This window comes from Cetorhinus maximus, chromosome 17 (assembly GCF_964194155.1).
Source record: "Cetorhinus maximus chromosome 17, sCetMax3.hap1.1, whole genome shotgun sequence".
Lineage (NCBI taxonomy): Eukaryota > Metazoa > Chordata > Chondrichthyes > Lamniformes > Cetorhinidae > Cetorhinus > Cetorhinus maximus.
The window spans coordinates 102,270,939-102,291,232 of NC_135895.1; the positions used below are offsets into that span (position 1 = coordinate 102,270,939).

At 42.8% G+C, this 20,294-nt stretch overlaps 1 protein-coding gene across 2 annotated transcripts in view; it reads left to right on the plus strand.

Annotated features, from left to right (window-relative positions):
• LOC144692649 (potassium channel subfamily T member 2) overlaps window positions 1-20,294 on the plus strand; it is a 794,243-nt gene that overhangs the window by 430,914 nt on the left and 343,035 nt on the right. For both annotated transcript variants that reach the window (XM_078561726.1, XM_078561725.1), the window contains 3 exons: window positions 8,339-8,447; window positions 19,569-19,625; window positions 19,753-19,902. In XM_078561726.1, coding sequence (XP_078417852.1) covers window positions 8,339-8,447; window positions 19,569-19,625; window positions 19,753-19,902 — 316 coding nt within the window. The remainder of the gene's footprint in view (window positions 1-8,338; window positions 8,448-19,568; window positions 19,626-19,752; window positions 19,903-20,294) is intronic.

The following is a 20,294-nucleotide window of genomic DNA, read 5'->3' on the forward strand; positions in this document are numbered from 1 at the left end:
GCAGACAGCACAGTTTAGCCACTGCATCTTCAGTAAAGCCAAACCAGATCACACCTGATTGGTTTGAAGTGGGATCTGTTGGTAAAACCTCCCAAACCCATTTCACCCAGCCTCTTTGTTTTACTTTCTAATCTTGGATTGAACCGTTTAACAGTTTTTCTCATGGTATCTCAGTATGTGCAGGTGGATAATTGGTGTTAAGTGAATGGCACTTGCTGTTGGGACCAGCTGGAGGAAACTTTCACGGTGGAACGATAAGGATGGTCAAAGCTAGGCCAAGAGATTTGATGATGATAAGAAACAAGCATTAGACCCCAGAGACAACCCAATAGGGGGTGAGCCTCTTCAGACCTCCGCAGCTTACACAGTATTTTTTTCTATATTTCTATGTGGTAGAGTGAGTGAGCCACCATACACATGCAATCTGGAGTCAACTTGGGCAGTAGTTGTTCTCCGTGATTCAATGGCAGCACCTTGCTTCTGAGTAAGAAGGCTACTGATTCCAGTCGGGGGCAGAAAATCTAGACTGATACTCCAGTGCTGTACTGAGCGAATGCTGCATTGTTGGAGTTATCATCTTTTACATAGCCCTGACTGTCCTGTCAGGGTAGGCTTAAATGATCCCGTGGCACTGTTCGCGAAGGAGCAGGGGAGTTATTTTTGGTGTCTCAGTCCATGTTTATCACTCGACCAACACTTTAAAACAGATTATCTGGCTAGTTTCACATTGCTGTTTGTGGGGTTGTGCTATGCACAAATTCGCAACTGCATTTCCCACTTTACAACAGGTGAGTACACATCACAGGGTGTGTACTGCGTTTTGGGATGTCCTGGGCTTTTGAAAGGTGTGAATTAAATGCAAGTTCTTTCTTTAGAATTAGGAAGTTGAAAAGAGAAACCCTCTCACGGGCACACTCCTCAGCAGCAGGGTATTGGTGCTCCAAGATGAGAGACTGTCATAAATACAATGATCCACCAAAGCAGACATGATAACAACACAAGTAGCAGGAGGACAAGGCTGAAAACCTCCCTGGTATCTTCGAAGAGATTTTGTCAATGAGATTGTATAAACACACACAGTAATTTTGTATCATTTCACTGGACAGAAATAGAAATCATTTTACCCGTATTTAGCTTACTGGATATGACACAGGTCTTCCAATGAAGAAATACTGTCAGACCATGGTTTTGGCTATTACATCTTTGAACAGGTTCAGTAAAAGTAACGGGCAATAATAAGAGTTAAAACACAGCTTGCACATATTTTACTGACCTTTTAAATTGCACTGCCTTGTAAGATAGGAAAAAAATCTTTGCTCCATCTGTTGATATTAATCCTGGAGTAGCGAAGTACTATATGCGGAATAAGAATGACCCCTAAAGCTCCATGAGACTATTTGCACAAGAGCTTGCAGTACAGGAATAGCTGGAGATCTGAGAGAGTTGACATGGAACTGTCAATGGACAGCTGTTTCTCATAAACCCCTGTGAGACCTCCCTGCCCTAGGATACCTGGGTGATCTGAACTACATCCAAATATTTAATCTGCTGCCAAAGAGCATCAAAGGTATATTCACACAAGAAGCATCTTAAAGAAGGAAAGCAAGGTTGAGAGGCGGCGAGGACATTCTAGAGCATGGGCCCTGGACAACTGAAGGCACAGCCACCAGTGGTGGAGCAATTATAATCGGGAATGCACAAGAGGCCAGATTTAGAGGAATGCGTATATTTTCGAGGGTTGTGGGCTGGAAGAGATTACAGAGACAGGGAGGGATAAGGCCATGGAGGGATTTGAAAACAAGAATGAGAGTTTTAAAATCACAATATTGCTTGACTGGGAGCCAATGTAGGTCAGCAAGCACAAGGGTGATAGGGGAACAGGACTTGCTGCGAGTTAAGACAAAGGCAGCAGAGTTTTGTATTTCCTTAAGTTTACAGAGAGTAGAATGTGGGACACCAGCCAGGAGCGCAATGGAATAGTTGAGTCTAGAGGTAAAGAAGACTCGGATGAGTGTTACAGCAGCAAATGAGCTGAGTCAGGGGCAAAGTCAAGCAATTTTACATAGGTGGGAATAGGCAGTCTTAGTGATGGCACGAATTTGAGGTTGGAAGCTCATCTCAATATCAAATGTGACATCAAGGTTGCAAATACATAGGGTTAATCTCAAACTGTTGCCAGAGAGAGGGATGGATTCAGTAGTTAGGAACAGAGCTTGGAATGGGGACCAAAAACAATGGCTTCAGTCTTCCCAGTATTTAATTGAAGGAACTTTCTGCTCATCCAGTACTGGTTGTCAGATTAACAGTCCGATAATTTGGCAATGGTGGAGATGTCGAGAGGGATGGTGGCGGGGCAGAGCCAAGTGTTGTCAGCGTGCGTGATGATGTTGCTAAGATGTAGCATGGAGATGAGAAAAAGGAGGGGACCAAGGATAGATCCTCGGGGACACCAGAGGTAATGGTGTGGGAGCAGGACAAGAAGCCATTGCAAGTAGTGTAACCAGAGTAACAAGCTAAAAAGTAAAGTACTGCACGTGCTGGAAATCTGAAATAAAAGCACAAAAAGCTAGAAACATTCTGGAGGTCAGGCAGCATCCACAAGAGAAGAAAGTGAGGTTTTTGTTTCAACATCCTTTTGTCAGGACTGGTGTAAGTTACCAATTTTCAAATGTTAACTGGCTTATCCATAGATAACTATGTAGATATTTATAAGGAAGTGCATCTGTAAGATCATCATGATGGACTTTTCATTGAAGAACCATTTAACACATTCTGCTAGATTCAGTGGAAGAGGCGGGAAGATTGAGTCAGCAAACTTCCTGATCTGGCAGACTTGCCTCCTTTAAAATGGCCCCTGCTCACCTTATGTTTGCTCCAGGGTGGCGGGGGTAGAACGAAGCCTGCCATCTCCAGATGCAGTCCTGAGACAGTAATGGAGGTGGGCTGATGGCCAGGATACATTAACCCAGTTTTAAAGGTGAATGTCAGGCGCTCAAGCCCTCAACACCCCCACCCACACCATATGGCCCTTCTGTGCCCCTCTATTCACCATGCCCCCTTCATGCTCCATCTTAACCCCCATGCCCATCCATTCTCTCCCCATGCCTTCCATGCTCCCGTCATGCCTCCATATAGACTCTGTAGCCACTCATCCAGTCTGCACTATGGGTAGACCTCAGGAGCCATCTCTTTGAAATGGAGATTTTAAAAAAATTAAAATAATTGAATTTACTTGATAATCTCACTCAAACACATTCCATATGGGAAAAAAAAACCTCTCACTCGTAAAACTCATACAAAAAAATAACCCCTCAAGTGGTCAATCTGCTGTAAAAAGAAGCATCTATTTCACTACCCACGTCAAAGACAGTTGATCCTTTAATAACTTCTTAAAATTGTCAACAAAATGTGAAAATGGGGCCCCTGCTAAGATTAGTGGGTCTGGACCTTTTGAAACTTAGCCAAGCATTCATTATGGACTCAGCTATAATACAAACCCTGGGTAATATATATATAGTGGAGTCAATTGAAACTGAAAAATCAGATGATTTTTTTTTTAAATTACTCCAGATATTCTGTCAATCAAAGTAGCCCAGGATTACTTGGGACCTTCCTTTCACTAAGTGAAACCTGCTGAAAGTTCTTTTTTTCATTTTGAAAGAACTCTGGGCCTTCAAAACATTTCAGATGATTCCACTGGAGATCCCAAGCAGTATTTTCTCCTGTTTTGAATGCATCAGAGCACTTAGTCAAAGGGAAAAGCACTCTGATGTATCTCAGCACTTAAACAATGCTGATCAAAAATGGTCAACTCACCTTTGCAGGACAGAGCCTTATAATCAATCACTGCAGTAAAAACACATCTAACTTACAATACTCTAACTCTACTCTTGAACTCTTCAAACTGAACATTTTTTTGTGTGATCTTCAAAACCTGTTAATGAAAGAATTCCAGAAGCAGGCGACTGTTTGTTTTTGACTCCCCAGTTGGGACTGGGGATCCCCCGTGGTTCACACCTCCCCTGATAGGCCGTGAACCACACATTCCTACTGAGGGAGCCTGACTCCGCTAAATGTTGCCAGGGGTGGGGGGGGGGGGAGGTGGATGTAAACTGCCCACCCCTGCAATGGTGCCGGCAAGGTTGGAATGCTGCACGCAGGTTGACCTGCTCGCTGCACCCTTATCGCCAAAATTGCCGGAAATGGGAATAAGGTTGGAAATCCTGCAATCAGGTCCTAACCACCATTTTTAAAGGGGCCCTGAGTCAGCCTGACCAGGCCATTAAGACCAGTTAGATTGCACCTGTAGCCTGGTCCAGCCCTAGCACTTCAGCCACGTTTTGGCCACCTGTCCGAATAATTCCTTCTGTGGCCCTGTTTTAAATTTGTATCTGATTAAGCTACTGTCAAGGGCTGTGGAATGTTCTGCTATGTTAAATGTGCTATATAAATACAAATTGTTGTTGCTTCCTACTCTATTTAATCAGAACACAAATAAACATACTGGGGAATTTTCTCCTCGGGCGGGCTGGGTGGGAGGTAGTGCGGGTGGGTGCGCAGCCGATCACCACCTGCAATTGGCTGCGCGCCGCCATTTTATGTGGGCAGGCCAATTAGGGCCCGCCCAGCGTGACGCGCACCCGGAAGTGCTCAGTGCTACCTATGCGGGTGAGGGGGGGAAAGAGAGAGTTGAGGCCTGTCCGCGAAAGAGAGTCATAAAAATGTGATAAATAAAAAAATAAAATTATTCAGACATGTCCCCTCATGTGACATTGTCACATGAGGCGGGACATGTTTATCAATTTACATGAAACATTTTATTAAATTAATAAACCCTTCACGAAACCTCGTGTTTGAGGTTCCATGAAAAGTGCGAAAGCTGCCTGGGGCTCTTCGCCTGCCCGCCAACTTTAAGGTTGGACGGGCAGCCCTGACAAGTGCCTCAATTAGTTGATCAATGGCCTTAATAGGCCTTTGACAGTTTGGTGGGCACGCAGCCGACTGCGGTGCGCACCCACCTGAAGATCGTAATGACGCGCGGTAACGTTGGGACGCATGCCCGACGTCACTGCGCGTCATTTTACGCGTTGGTGAGCGGGACCGGCCCCCGCACGCCAACCAGAAAACTCAGGCCATAGTTGCATTTAGGGTATTAACACATGAAGCACACTCTCTCATCGCACTTGGGTACTGAGTGTTCTGGTGGATTGTTTGATGGGGCTCTAGAACAAGTGGTCACTGTCTCAGGATATGGGGTAGGACATTCAGGACTGAGATGTGGAGAAATTTCTTCACTCAGAGTGTGGTGAACCTGTGGAATTCTCTACCACGGAAGGCTGTGGAGGCCAAGTCTGAATTATATCTAAAAAGGAAATGGATAGATTTCTAGACACTAAAGGAGTCAAGGAGTATGGGGAGAGAGCAGGAGTATGGCATTAAGATAGAGGACTAGTCATGATCGTCTGGAATGGCAGAGTAGGCTCGAGGCCCGAATGACCTACTCCTGCTCCTATTTTCTAAGTTTTTATGCTTTTTATGTATTCAATTAGTCAGAAGGTTTCTGTAAGAAATCTTCTGAACTGACTAGTCATTATTTATAAATCAATATATGTAAAAGTCTTAGGTGTGGCATGCATTTTCTTTTCAAATAAGCTTATTTTTGTGTCATGTCTTATGCTAGTGTTTTTCTAATGCCTATTCTCCCATAGGCTAGAAATTGGTTTCACATAATTGGATTGTAATTCTGATTGGATGGAAGAGGTTGAAAATGGGGCAGGAACAGCCCATAAATACCACACGTTAAAGCCTGAGTTTCTGCCTGTCCCACATTGTTGTAGCAATTTGATGGTCAATCTGAGCCAACCTGGTTATTTTACCAGAAGCACCCCTTTTTGCCTTAGCAGAACATACACCTGTTTAGACTCTGTTTTTGAACCTGAAGATCTCAGAAAAAAAAAGCAAATGATCATTCCTCCAAGTGCTTTGGTCAAGTTGCCTCTCTGTACTCCAAGGGGATGAGAGAAAACAAGGCCATGTTTTTCTTCAGCCCCGTCAGGGTTATGGCTCCTCCTCTTGGGGGCTTTTGCAGCTGGGTGCTCTGTGCTACTGCTTTAAGTGTAGGTGCCTGCTCCAATTTAAATCATCCTGTCCCTGGAATATAGTAAGAGGTTGGTGGTAGGTCAGAGTGGTGTGGAGTTTCCTGACACCTATTTCCACATGTCAACCATTTTGTAACAGAAAGGCTCATCTACTGTAGTTGTAGGCTTCCTCACTGGGTGATGCTGTGGTGGTTTTCTCCCAGTTCTCCAATGTTATTTTTCATTTGAAATCTGATTAACTAATAAACAAGGCACCCCATTGAGCGGTGCCACAGCCTCAGGCTAAAATCCAGTCCCATTATACTACCTCCTGTGTTGTTACATCCCAAGTTTACTTTTGCACCACGGATGCATGAAGCAACAATTTCTTCCACTTAAACGCCTCGGGAATCTTGCTATTGTTGTTATAAAACACTCTCTCCTATTCCTACAAGCCCATGGCTATGGTGAATATTAAATTTTTAAATCTTTATTTTGATGTAAAATTTTCAACATTTCTCTCTCTTCCTCCATCTCTATGACTCAGTACCATTTACCTGGATTTCAGCTAACCAAATCAACATTCACTGGCCAGTCAATGGGCAGTTCTGAAGCCAAATTCAGAGTGAAAACTCTAGTTATTTTTTTCTTTCTCTAATTGATGCTCCAGTTGGTAAATTGCTACCTTGAGGAATTAGAATCTCATTCTGTGATACACCATAAAAAATAATGTTTAACAGTGCCAGTCCATCAGGCATACTTTTTCTTATTGCAAAAATATTTTTGTTTTGCAGGCTCTGATTTTACTATCCTGGATGTTTGAGCTAACAGTGCTGTAATGTACTGTTTTTATTGCTCACACCATTTTTGTTGATGTGGTCTAAAGCTATCACATTTAGAAGGGTAGCTGCTTTATTATGCTATGGGTATTAGCATATGTACAGATATTTATATACACAGTTTTTCTCTTGTGGTACATTTGCATTCCAGAAAACAAATTAAGTGCAAAATTACTCCTGATTTCACCACTGGTTGGGAGAGCTAATTGACAATTGGGCATTACTTCCTGGCGTTAAAAGCCATTCAAATTATTTTGACTTTCTGGCATTGTGATTTTTGTAATTCACTGTTGAAGAACAACAAAACATTTGTGGTGTTAACTGAAATTATTCTAAAGTGTGAATTGGTTTGATATGAAGTTGCTGAATCTTATACATCATGTACAATCTAACTGTAACCCCCATTTACAACTCTCCACTTGTGACCTAAACTGCAGAGGACCATGGCCCTGATTTTAACCCCAGGCAGATTTTGGGGTAGATAGATAGATGAAGAGGATAAGTTGGAAACTCATCTGTCCTGCTGAAATCACGTCCAAGCTATTTTAACTATTGGGCTTCATTAACATACCGCCAGTCCACTTTTAGACTGGAACCCACAGGGAACGCAAAAGAAGTGGCTGTTGATCGCGAGGAAATTGGGTGGCCATAAAGAGCCCACCCCCAGAACTCAGTTTAAGTTTGAAGGGGATTCTGAGAGAGTCTCATGGGGTGGAAGGGGTAGTCTGTATGGGAAAGAGTAACTTAAAATGTCACTGTGGCGCCTGGACTCAACACTCCTGATTCTCATTGCTCCATAAGAAAAGTAAGCAGTTTGAACATCTTCATCTTCCCAACTTTGTTCAGCCTGGCGGGAAGGACACGGTGACTTCCCTGCTCAGACTGGAAGTACAGTATCAGTCAGGGCCTAATGATGTCACCGGACCTTGATTTACATTTTAACAAAAGGCCCCACAACTTTCAAAATGTGTAGTAGTCACCACTTTAATGGCCAGTGTGTAAATTGGTCCCAGTGGGATCCAAGTGACTTGAGGGTGGGCAAATAACTTGGGTGTTTTGTTTTTTTGCCTGCCTGTCCGGGTTCTGCCAAGTAAGTAGCATCAGAATCACCTCCTCCCTCCCTTTCCCCATATTTACTTTACAGTCTGAGCTCTGTAGTTTGCTGGCAAAACAACTGGCTACTGGGATTTCACTTTTATTTTCCAGTGCAATCAGTAATGAGTTCACTTGGGTAAATCCCTGTTTACATATCAGTATTCATCATGCAGTGAAGAGGAAATTGCTTTACTGAGGTGTGAAATTGGTATTTACATGTATCTTTAATGTAATGTATAGGCAGCTGAATAATATGTTAAAATACAGATTCATTCATACCATTTTAGATGCATCACTTTCCTTATCTATATGTGTGCTTTTGTTTAGATCACGTTGTATGTGAAGAGGAATTCAAATATGCCATGCTGGCCTTAAATTGCATCTGTCCAGCCACATCAACACTGATTACTCTGCTTGTTCATACTTCCAGGGGACAGTAAGTGTTAATTTTTTTTTTTGAATTATTAGCTTTTTGTTCCCCAAATTAAATACAGGGAATGCTATACTTTTGAGTACACAAGGTTTGTATAAGTTAATCGGAGCCCTGCATCTGGACACGAGTGCATAATTTAGGTTGGCACTGTTGTGCACCACTGAGGGAGTGTTGAATTGTCAGAGGTGTAATCTTTTAAATGAGCACTAAACTCAGGTTGTGCTTGCATATTTTGGTGGACATTTCAGATGACTTGGAACTATTAAAACAGCCAGGAGTGCTCCCAGTGTTCTTGTTACTTTTCCTTCCTTATCGAACAGCATTTAAATAGATTAAATGGTCATGCGGATTTGTTGTTGGTATAAAATACAGGCATTTATAAAGCGTATTTTATGACCAAAGGTCATTCAAAAGAGCTTTACAGCCAACAATGTTGAAGTGTAGCCAATGTTGTAATGGAGGAAATGTGGCAGCTAGTTTGTACATAGCAAGCTCCTGAAAATAACAATGTGGTAATGACCAGTTATTTGATTCTGTGATGTTGATTGAGCGATAAATATTAGACATTACGCTGGAGATAGCTCTATTACTTTTTTTTTTTAAATGGTGCCGTGGGATCTTTTGGGTTCACCTGAGAGACCAGATGGGTCCTCGGTTTAACATCTCGCCTGAAAGGTGGCTCCTTTGACAATGCAGCACCCCTTCTGTAAGGGACTGGAGTGTCAGCTTTGATTTTTATACTCAAGGCCTAGAGTGGGGCTTGAACCCACAACCTTTTGACTCAGAGGTGAGAGTGCTACCAATTGAGCCACAGCTGACAATTATTGCAAAAGTATATAAATGGTCCAGTGTATGTGTTATGGATGCTTACATAAAAATAGTCACTGCACTCAAAATGTATTTTTGTGCATTGTGTGATATATATTAAAAATGTGGTTTTGTAGTTTTTCAAGAGGCAGATATTTTTGGTGATGTATTTAACTTTTTATAGCCTTTTGTATTAGTGTATAACCCTCCATCAGCCTTGGCTCAGTGTTTCTACTCTAATCTCTGGATCAAGTATTGAGTTCAAACCCACATCAGAAACCTTGAGTGCATTGTCACAGACAGAATGTATTTGCTTTCTTGCTGCATGTAATCAGTGTGTTTGTATGGAAAGAGATGTATTTTTTCTTATCCTTGGGAGTGTGTATTCCAATTAAATAATTCAGCAGCAAGCTTTCGTGAGTTTTAAATAAGGAAGGTTATTTATTCTCTCACCCTGAATTAAAAGCAATGTTACACATACTCTGCCTCACTCATGTGCCCACAAACTCAAAGGTTGAATACAAATGAAGGTCATGCACTTTTAGAGATTACAGTTATGCCAGTACAATCTTCGGTCTCCCACGTGTCAGGCCTGTGGTCTTTTGAGTGGATTTGAAGATTTAAAGTTGGAGTGAGGGTCTTGTAAAGCAAAGGGTTCACAGCAGGTCATGAGGTTTCTTGTAGTCAAATAGCTAGGAGGTTGGTTCTTAGGCGAGCTTTAAACTGGAACAGGTGATATATTCTGGCGGCTGAAGCCTCGCAGCTTGTTTCTGAATCTGGTTCACAGGTGTCTGAACTGATGCTTCTGATGGATTTGCTGGAACTGCCTGCAAACAGCTCCTAGCTGATCTTTTAAACAGATATAGATAACATGGCTGCTTCCATGTGGCTTTTCCCAGGCTCAAAGTCCTTTTCCATATAACATGGGGTGTTCATGTTGATTACACATCCTGTGTTATGGGTTAACACCTTTGTTTGAGACAGTCAGCGTCTTGCTTTTAGAATAACCCATTCCAATCAGTCAAATCAGATAATACCCCTATGGTTCCAGAGAAGGGCAACAAGTCACATCAGTCTGGAATGCGGAATAGTTCTAGTCCACAAAAGAAGAAGTCAGGTGACCTTGGGTGGCCATCTTTTCCAGTTTTTTCTTCCAGTTTATCAAAAATATAAAATTAGTTTGAATACTGGGCATGGCAGTACAATCTAGGCTGACGTTTCAGTGCATTACTGAAAGACTGCTGCAGTGGAGGAGTACTGTCTTTCTGATGAGGTATTAAACTGAGGGTTCAGCTTTTGAGGTGGATATAAAAGATTACGTAGGACAGTTCAAAGCAGAGCAGGTGGGTGTTCTGTAGATGACCTGGCCAAAATTTATTTCTTAACTGGTGCCTAAAAGCAGGTCACCTGGCTGTTTGTTTCATTGTAGTTGAGAGACCTTGCTGTGCACAATTTGGCTGCTGACCTTTCTACAACACAATGGTGACACCCTTTAAAAATACTTAAGTGGCTATAAAGCACTTTGAGACATCCTGAGGTCGTGAAAGGCAAGTTATTTCTTTCTGCTGAGCTGGCACCTTTCCTACAAATTTGACAAAGCTTTTTTTTAGCAGAAAGGTGAATAAGTAACATTCATAGTTCAAAGAGCTTAAATCTTGGAAAAATCCAACTCAAAACCTCCTTATATCTGCACAGCATCAATTAGGCTGTATTTGGAACTGGATCATAGAGCATTAAGGAAATAAATTAACTGCAACATTAAGTTAAGAAAATTGTATCGATCATACAATTTGAATTGGGAGCTGGCTAAGTTCGTGTTGGTATATAAGGTTGTGCTCGCAACAGCTTTCCTGAGCTCAGCAAATCTGAAAGATTGATTTTTTTCTAAGAGAACATAAATAAACACGTTTGGTTTTGTTGGGAAATTCACAATAAGACAGACAAGCAGATAATGAGAATTGGTTCTAAATAGTTTAGCCTAGAGTAGAATAGATATTAGGTACATATTAATGACAATATCAAAACCTAAGCCAATTAAGCTAATGCGATATATATGCAAGATATATTGTCAAATATCCTGCATTGTAAAATATCTGATGTTAAGAACTTGGCTAACCAGGCAGTGAAGATGGAATACTTGAGCCTAGTCTTTGTACACTTTTCAGCTTTTATTTACAGGGTCACACACAGCATACTGTGCACCTCCAACCAACAATTCCTCTTTTAGCCTGCTCCTCTGTATGTGAGCACAGGTGAGTCTCCAGTTATTATCTCCCACCTGAATACAATTAACACCCAATTCAGGTACAATTAATATCCTGCAGGAGTTCATATGCATGAAGTGTTGGACATCTGTGCTGTCCAAGTGAAGGAATGCTGAGCTTGAGGAGCAGATGGCTACACACCACAATATTCGTAGGAAGGAAAGGTGTCTGGAAAACATGTTTCAGAATGTGGTCACCCTATGTAGTTAGAGATAGTGAAACAGATGAAGGGAGAAGGATGAAATGATGGGGGATCCAATACTGTGAGTGTTTATTAGATTGCTACATGGAACATTTTAAGTGCTTTGGAATAACCCAAGGACATGAAGGATGCTATAAAGTAAATGTTCCAATAGGAACATGTAACTTTAGAAAGACAGAGTTAAAGGGATTGATGGGTGACTTAAGGAAACAACTGGATATTAAATGAGGAAAAGCACGTAAGGAAAAATGGATCATATTTATAAATACAATATATGAGTATAGAGCAGACACGTAATTGGGGATGAAAAGTAACAAAGAAATAACTGATATAGTCCATTTCAGTGGCTGAAATGGGTGCTATACAGACTCTGGGCTCCAACATTTTCTCCAATGTTGAATATTGTCGATAAGGTCTTCCAAAGAATCACCCCCCTCCTCCAATCTTCAGCAGTATACACAGACCTCTCTCAGGAAGTTAGGGAGTACCTAGCAAAAAAAAAAATGGTTTCTGAGTTAATAATGCTGTGTGTACCACATTTGACAGTGTTACAATCCCTGTAGATACCAGTAACTTTGGAAAAAAAGATAAGAATTTCCCAGTGACTGACAGAATCGCACGACAAGATTTTACTTTTAAGACTTTTACTATAACAAACTGAAATCAACATCGACTAAACATTACTTAGTAGACAACTAATACACCAAACTACAGAAAAGGTACTTCACTCACTAACTACTTAACACAACCAGAAACCCACACTATGTTTATATTTTAGGCCACATTCTCAGCAGATATGTAACCTTCTGTATAAAGTCCCAAACCCCTCATCGCTTTTCAACAGGTTCTCTCCTCCCTGCCACATCAAGGCGAGTCTTCCAATGTCCCTTTGGAAGTTCCTTCACTCAATCTCCTGAGTATCACTGAACTGACTTCCAGTTGCAAGACACCATCTGGCAACTCCTTGCTCTTTAAATCTCTATAAGTCTCATCTCTTCAAACAGGGAATCCATTCTCACTGGCATTCTGCTTGGTGGTTAACACAAGAACAGTCTTTTCCTCTACCTAGCACATCAGCGGCTGTTTTCGGTCTTCCTTGGCAGGTTTCTTTCTGAGCCTGAGCATCTGTGTCTAGCAAGTTCAGCTGCCCCTCTGGAATGGAATGAAATCTTCCAAAGAGGTTTCCAAGTAGGCAAAAGTGAAGAAGCAAAGTTGTTTATAAAAATGTATTCTTGGGATATTGGTGTCATTGGCAAAGTCAACAATTATTATGCATCTCTACATGCTCTTGAGAAGGTGGTGGAGACAGACAAACATATGAAATAGGAGTAGAAGTAGGCCATTCAGCCCCTTGAGCCTGCTCTAAACTTCAGTGGAAACAAGCCCAGTCGGCCTAACCTTTCCCCATAAGACAACCTGCTCATTCCATGTATCAATCTAGTAAACCTCCTCTGAACTGCCGGCAAAAACTTACACCCTTCCTTAAATACGGAGACCACAACTGTGCACACTATTCAAGATATGGTCTCACTAATGCCCTGTATGACTGAACTATAACATCCTTACTTTTATGTTCAATTCCTCTTGTAATAAAGGATAGCATTCCATTAGCCTTCTTAAATACTTGCTGTACCTGCATACTAACTTTTTGTGACTCGTGCACTAGAACACCTAGATCCCTCTGCACCTCAGAATTCTGCAGCCGGTCTCCATTCAAGTAATACTCTGCTTTTTTAATCTTCCTGCCTATCTATATCCGTCTGCAAATTCCTTCTGTCCTCTTCACAACTTACTTTCCTATCTATCTTTGTATCAACTGCAAATTTAGCTACCATGCCTTCATTCCCCTCATCTAATTCATTGATATACATTATATAAGGTTGAGACCCCAGCAGAAACCCCTGTGGGATGCCACTTGTCACATCCTGTCAATCAGAAAAAGACCATTTATGTATACTCTCTGTTTTCTGCCAGCCAGCCAACCAGCCAGCCAGCCGATCTCCTATCCAGGCTAATATGTTACTCACTACACCATGAGCTTTAATTTTCTTTGATTTGGCACCTTATCAAATGTCTTCCAGAAATCCAAGTACAGCATGTCTACAGGCTCCCCTTTATCACAGTGTATGTTACTCCTTCAAAGAGCTCCAATAAATTGCTTAAAAATGATTTCCCTTTCTCAAACCATGCTGACTCTTCCCGATTACCTTGAGTTTCTCTAAGTGCCCAGCTATAACCTCCTTAATGGTCAATTCTAACACCTTTCCCACTACAGAGGTCAAGTTAACTGGTCTATAGTTTCTTGTTTTCTGCCTCCTTCCATTCCTGAATATAGGTGTTCTATTTGCTACCTTCCAGTCTGATGGAACCTTTCCAGAATCTAGTGAATTTTGGAAAATTAACAGCAACGCATCTACTACCTCATTAGCCACCTCTTTTAAGACCCTAGGATGAAGTCCATCTGGATCCAGAGACTTGTCAACCCACAGCTCCATCAGTTTGCTCAATACTACTTCCCTAGTGATTGTAATTTCACCAAGTTCCCCTCTCCCTTCTACTGGAATTTTTTTGTATTCTCTATAGTGAAGGCAGAAGCAAAATATTTGTTTATTTTCTCTGCCATTTCCTTATTATCTACTATTAAATCACCATTGTCACTCTCTAGAGGATCAACAATCACTTGACTTACTCTTTTCTCTTTTAAATACTTGTAGAAACTCTTGTATTTCCGATTTTACATTTCTAGCTAGCTTCCTCTCATATTCTAATTTCTTTCTTGTGGTTAACATTTTAGTCATTCGTTGCCGTTTCTTATGGCCTGAATTTGGTGCTTGGCGTGTGTGCCAAGACGGTGGGCCCTGAAGCAGACACATAAGCCGCTCCCAGATGGGATCGCGTTTCCAACGCGATTTCACTCTGGGTGGCCAATTGAGGGTTGCCCAGCCTGAAACGCTTCTTCTCAGTGGTCGGAAGGTCTGGGTGGGGATGGGAGCCGGTCAGGTGAAGGGTCAATGGTGACCTGACGGGGGATTTAAAAGCAGCAGAGGTAGCTCTCTCAGAGCTGCCAGGGGACGCTTTGTAGCTTTAGAGCTGTTTGAGGAAACATTGTTTCTTTTGAGCAGTAATGGTATCTACACCTGCTGGGCATGCCAGGTAGGAGGGCAAGTCCTGTGGGCACTCGGCCCCCTGGTTCTCGGATGAGTGCATGGGAATCCTTGTGGAGGAGGTGAGTGCCAATGTGAGAGATGGATGAGGCACCTAGTATCTCTGGTAGGTGCCCATCCATCCGTGGTGAGTAGCGACCTCATGTTGGCGCATCACCTGCTTGTCGTCTCTGTGGGCTCCTCTCAGGGTGCTCTGGATGACGGCAGGAGCACCCCCGCCCCTCTGCCAGTGACCATGGCATCTGATGAGGCCGTGATGACTGAGGAGTGCCCAGTCATGGCACTGGAAGCTTCCTCCCATGCAGGGCCAGCCAGCACAGGCTCCACTGGCCAGAGGATGACTACCAAGGTCATCAAGGCCAACAGGACAGCACAGTCAGCAGGTTGCCCCCAATGCCGCTGCCAGCAAGGGGTGTGTGGGTGGGGGGCACGGTCACGAAGATGCAGCACTTGCAAATGTAAGTTTAAGACACCGTGAACCCAAGAGGGACTTTTCATGGGTGATCTTCTGTTCTGCCATGTTTAGTTAATTTGTTTACTGGGGTGACCATTATTGTTATGTTCATTTTCTGTGAGTGCCAACACTATATAAATTTTGTTTTTGTGTTAATGGCCTGAGTATGCTTCACTTAAGGTGCAGGGCACGCCAGTATCTGGACAGGTACTTTATTGCACAGGCACTGAGCGGACTTTGGGTTCAATGGAATGGGTCATTTCAAACATCTGGTAAGGAGGCTGCAGCCCTGGCATGAGGTGGAAGCAGTGCCTTGGCAGCCTAGCTGAAGGAGCGTTGAATCAAGGCCTCTCAGGTGTCCCTGCCTCCCTGAATGTTTCAGAGGTCTTCCTCCACGTCCTCACTGTGTTCTTCCCTGGGCTACTCTTCTGATCCGCTACTGGAATCATCCTCTGTAGCCTGTGGAGCTGCCTCAAGATCCTCTTCCTCCTGTGGGTCCCCCCTTGTCAGAGCCAGATTGTGGAGAGCGCAGCATGCAAGGATTATCAGAGATACATGCTCTGGAGGGTATTGTAGTGCTCCCCCTGAACGGTTCAGGCATCTGAATCTCATCTTCAGCAGATCTATGGTTCTCTCCATCACCACCTTAGTGGACGCATGACTCCTATTATAACACTGCTCTGCCTCTGTTTCATGGGTGCTGGAGAGGCATCATAAGCTACCTTTTCAATGGATAGCTCCCCCAGCAACCATCGATCCAGTCGAGCTGGAGCCATGAGCAGCCTTGGTACCTTTGAGTGTTGGAGGATCTGTACATCATGGGAGCTGCCAGGGTACCTTGTACAAGACTTGCAGAATCAGCATCTTGTGGTCACAAACTAGCTGGAGGTTCATGGAGCGGAAGCCCTTCCTGTTGTCAAAGGCACCCAGCTCACCCACTGACGCCTTGATGGCCACATGTGTGCAGTCGATTGCACCCTGGATGTGGGAGAACCCAGCAATCGCAGCAAAGCCTCTGGCTCACTCAGCCTGGCTGGCTGGCCTCGCCCATCTGGAAATGACAGATAGAAGTTGAGGGCCACTGTGCCCTTCAGAGCCACTGGCATGGGGTGTCCACCCACACAGTTGGAGATGATCTCAGGCCCGATCATCTGACAAATGGAGGTCACAGTCTCCCTGAAGAGGTGGTGCCTCCTTTGGCACTGCACCTCTGACATGTTGAGTTAGCTGCATTGCTGCCTGTAAACCCGGGCAGCAGGATAGTGGCGTCTTCTGTGGCCCCTTACATCTTGGACTCCCTGCTGGCCCTGCACCCACTGTGTCTGCGCCTCTCCTCCCACAGGTCTCTCCCCTGGAAGCTGCATTGGGACACCTGGCCCCCTCTCCCTTCTGCCACTCTCTTTCTTCTCAATGGAGGTGCCACCAGTGGTGTAGGCAATTCCCATTACCAGAGAAACAGAAGGCTGTCTGGTGATCGGAAGGGTCCACATGGTATAAATCCTCCAGGGGCCTTGGAGACACCAATGGGTCCTGAAATGAAGGCTAGCAATGCAAGGACTGAAGCTTAAAGCAGAAATAAAGCTGTCAAGTTTCACTAAGCCATCAGCAGCAAACCATCTCCTAAACTCCTCACTACTCACAATGGCAATGCTCCAGACCCTTTTTACCCTGCCCTTGGATAACAATTCGTTAAAAAGCGGCTGCCTGCCTACCAATTTTACCTGTGTGATGATTACAAAACCATGCAGGTAATGTAAAATCATAAGCTTTTTAATAGTCTTAATTAGCCCTTTAATTGTCAGAGGGGGCAGCTATGACTCCTGCGCGTGCTCGCCAGCCTCAGTATTGCTCGTATATGCGATGACGTCGGGATGCATGCCGGGTCATTTTGTGCAATTTCACGTGCAGTCAGGCCATGCGCACGCCAGACCTGGGAATGTAAAATTCAGGCCTATGTTCTGACCGATCATCTGACCTGCCACTCACCTTTGCACAGTTTTCTTAAGTTTGATGCTTTCCTTAAACAACTTTAGTTAACCATGGATGATGAGTCCACCCCTTAGAATTTTTCTTTGTAGTAGGAACATACTTTTTCTGAGTATTCTGAAATGTTCCCTTAAATGTCTGCCAATGCTTCTCTATTGATCTATCCCCTAACCTAGTATCCCAGTTTACTTCAGCTAGCTCAGCTTTCATGCCCACATAGTTGCCCTTACTTAAGTTTTTAATACTAGTCTTAGACCCACTCTCCTCCCTTTCAGACTGGATGTAAAATTCAATCATATTGTGATCACTGCTACCTAAGGGTGCCTTTACTCTGAGGTCATTAATTAATCCTGTCACATGACACAATTCCAAGTCTAATATGACCTGAGTTTGGTTGGTTCCAAAACATGTCTCTAAAAACTAACTTGAAAGCATTCTATGAACTCCTCATCCAGGCTACTATTGTCAATCTGATTTTTCCAGTTTATATGTAGATTAAAATCACCCATGATTATTAGCGTCCCCTTGTCACACACACCCAATATTTCTTCTTGTATACTTTATTCTACATTGTGGTTACTATTATGGAGCCTGTAGACTACTCCCACCAGTGACTTCTTTCCCCTATTATTCCTCATCCCCACTCAAACCAATTCTACATCCTGATCTCCTGAACCAAGGTCATCTCTACTATTGCACCAATGCCATCCTTGATCAACAGTGCCATCCCTCCACCTTTACCTAGCTTCCCATTCTTCTTGAATGTCATATACTCCTCGATATGCAGGACCCAATCCTTGCCATCCTGCAGCCAGATCTCTCTAATGGCTATCAGATCATATTTATTTACTTCAATTATTTACTTTGTTATGAATGTTATGCGCATTCAGATACAGAGCCTTTAGATTTGTCTTTTTGTTATCTTTGTAACATATAATCTTCATTATTGGTGTATTCTTAGGTTTTATCTCTCTGTCCCTTCCTGCTATTCTATGACCCTCATTTCCCATTTACCATTGTGGTCACCTGCCTTGAATCTACCCTTTGATTTGCTACATCTACCCCAAGCTTGATCCTTCACTTCCCCCCCATTCTTGTTTAGTTTAAAGCCTTCTACTTCCCTAGTTATGTGATTTGCAAGGGCACTCATCCCGGTACAGTTCAGTGTAGACTGTCCCAACGGTACAGCCCCCACTTTTCCCAGTACTGATGCCAGTGCCCCACAAACCGGAACCCACTTCTCCCACACCAGTCTTTGAACCACGCGTTCATCTCTCTAATCTTATTTGCCCTATTCCAATTTGCATGTGGCTCAGGTAATAATCCAGAGATTATTACTATTGAGGTCCTGGTTCTTAATTTGGTACCTAGCTTCTCATACTGATTATGCAGAACCTCTTTCCTTGACCTGCTTTCTTTCTTCACATGTATCCCACATGGCGAAGGTTCTCCCTCAATTTGGTAGGAAGCTTCAGGATTTTAACCCAGTAAAGGCAGAATGGCATGCGACTTCAAGGGAAATTGGAGGTGATGGTATTCCCATGCATCCACTGCTCCTCTCCTTTGATGTGGTGGATGTTGCATCCCGGGGAGGTTGTGAATACAACTGCACTGATATGATAAGGAGTTAGTAGTAGGGTGCATCATAAATTAGTGCTGGGCCAATGTTGTTTACAGTGTGTATAAATAATTTGAATCTGAGGCTGAAACAATGCAATCTAAGTTTTCATTTGACAACAAATGTTTCAAACAATTGGGAAAAGGGAATAAGGACAAAAAGTGCTGGAAATACTCAGCAGGCCAGGTCGCATCCTTGGAGAGAAACAGAGTTAAAGTTTCAGGTTGAGATAATTTTTTTATCAGTCTTCACTTGATGTTACAAGATGCACTTTCCAGGAGGGCTGCCGGATAATGAATAAAAAAAAAGTAGCAAATATGCAAAAATATCAGCCACTGAGTTTCACTGATCATGATTACATATAAAATAGGACTTCATAGTATGTACTGTCTATTGAAAATGAGCAGATGACTACTGGAAACCTGACATGATTCTTGGTCGATAGTGAGCACAAAGTGAAATGGATGTCATTTAGTCTTTTGCTGGGGTCTAAAATTAAGTGTTTAGAATGTATATTACCTGCATATGATTATCAGTTATCTGAATTATTTTGCTTTAGATAATTAGAATGTAATTCAGATGAAAAAGTTTCAGAAATGAACTGATGGACTTCATGTAATCATTTTCAGATCAGCACCGTGGGAGGCATTTAGGCAACTAACTGGAACTAAGCAGACTCAAACCAGGTGAAATGCAAATATATCTGTGTGTATGTGTTTAATACCTTAATACCTGAAAACTGCTACCAATTTGCATTTATAATAGATTCTCAAATTATTTTCAGATTTTTTTTTTTGCTGCTATGTTTTTCAGGGATGGCCACCAATCCCATGAACAATGGCAAAAGATGTATGGCAAGTGCTCAGGCAATGAAGTCTATCACATTAAGATGGAAGAAAGCACATTCTTCACAGAGTATGAGGGGAAGAGCTTTACTTACACTTCCTTTCATGCACATAAAAAGTGAGAATTTTAACCATTGCCCTGATTTTGAAGAGTGCAATATTTGTTTTCATGCTTCGGATAGTAATTGTCAACCAATGCATATTTCATATGAATATACAAATTAGGAGCAGGAACACACCATTCAGCCGCTTGAGCCTGTTCTGCCATTTGATAAGATCACAGCTGATATGATTGTGGCCTCAACTTTATTTGTCTATCTACCCTCTTACAACCTTTGACTCCACTGTTAATCAAGAATCTATCTAACTCAACCTTAAAAGCATTCAACGACACTGCCTCCACTGCTCTCTGGGGAAAAGACTTCCACAGACTAACGACCCACTGACCCTCATCTCTGTCTTCAATGGGAGACCTCTTATTTTTAAACTGTGTCCCTTAATCCTAGTATC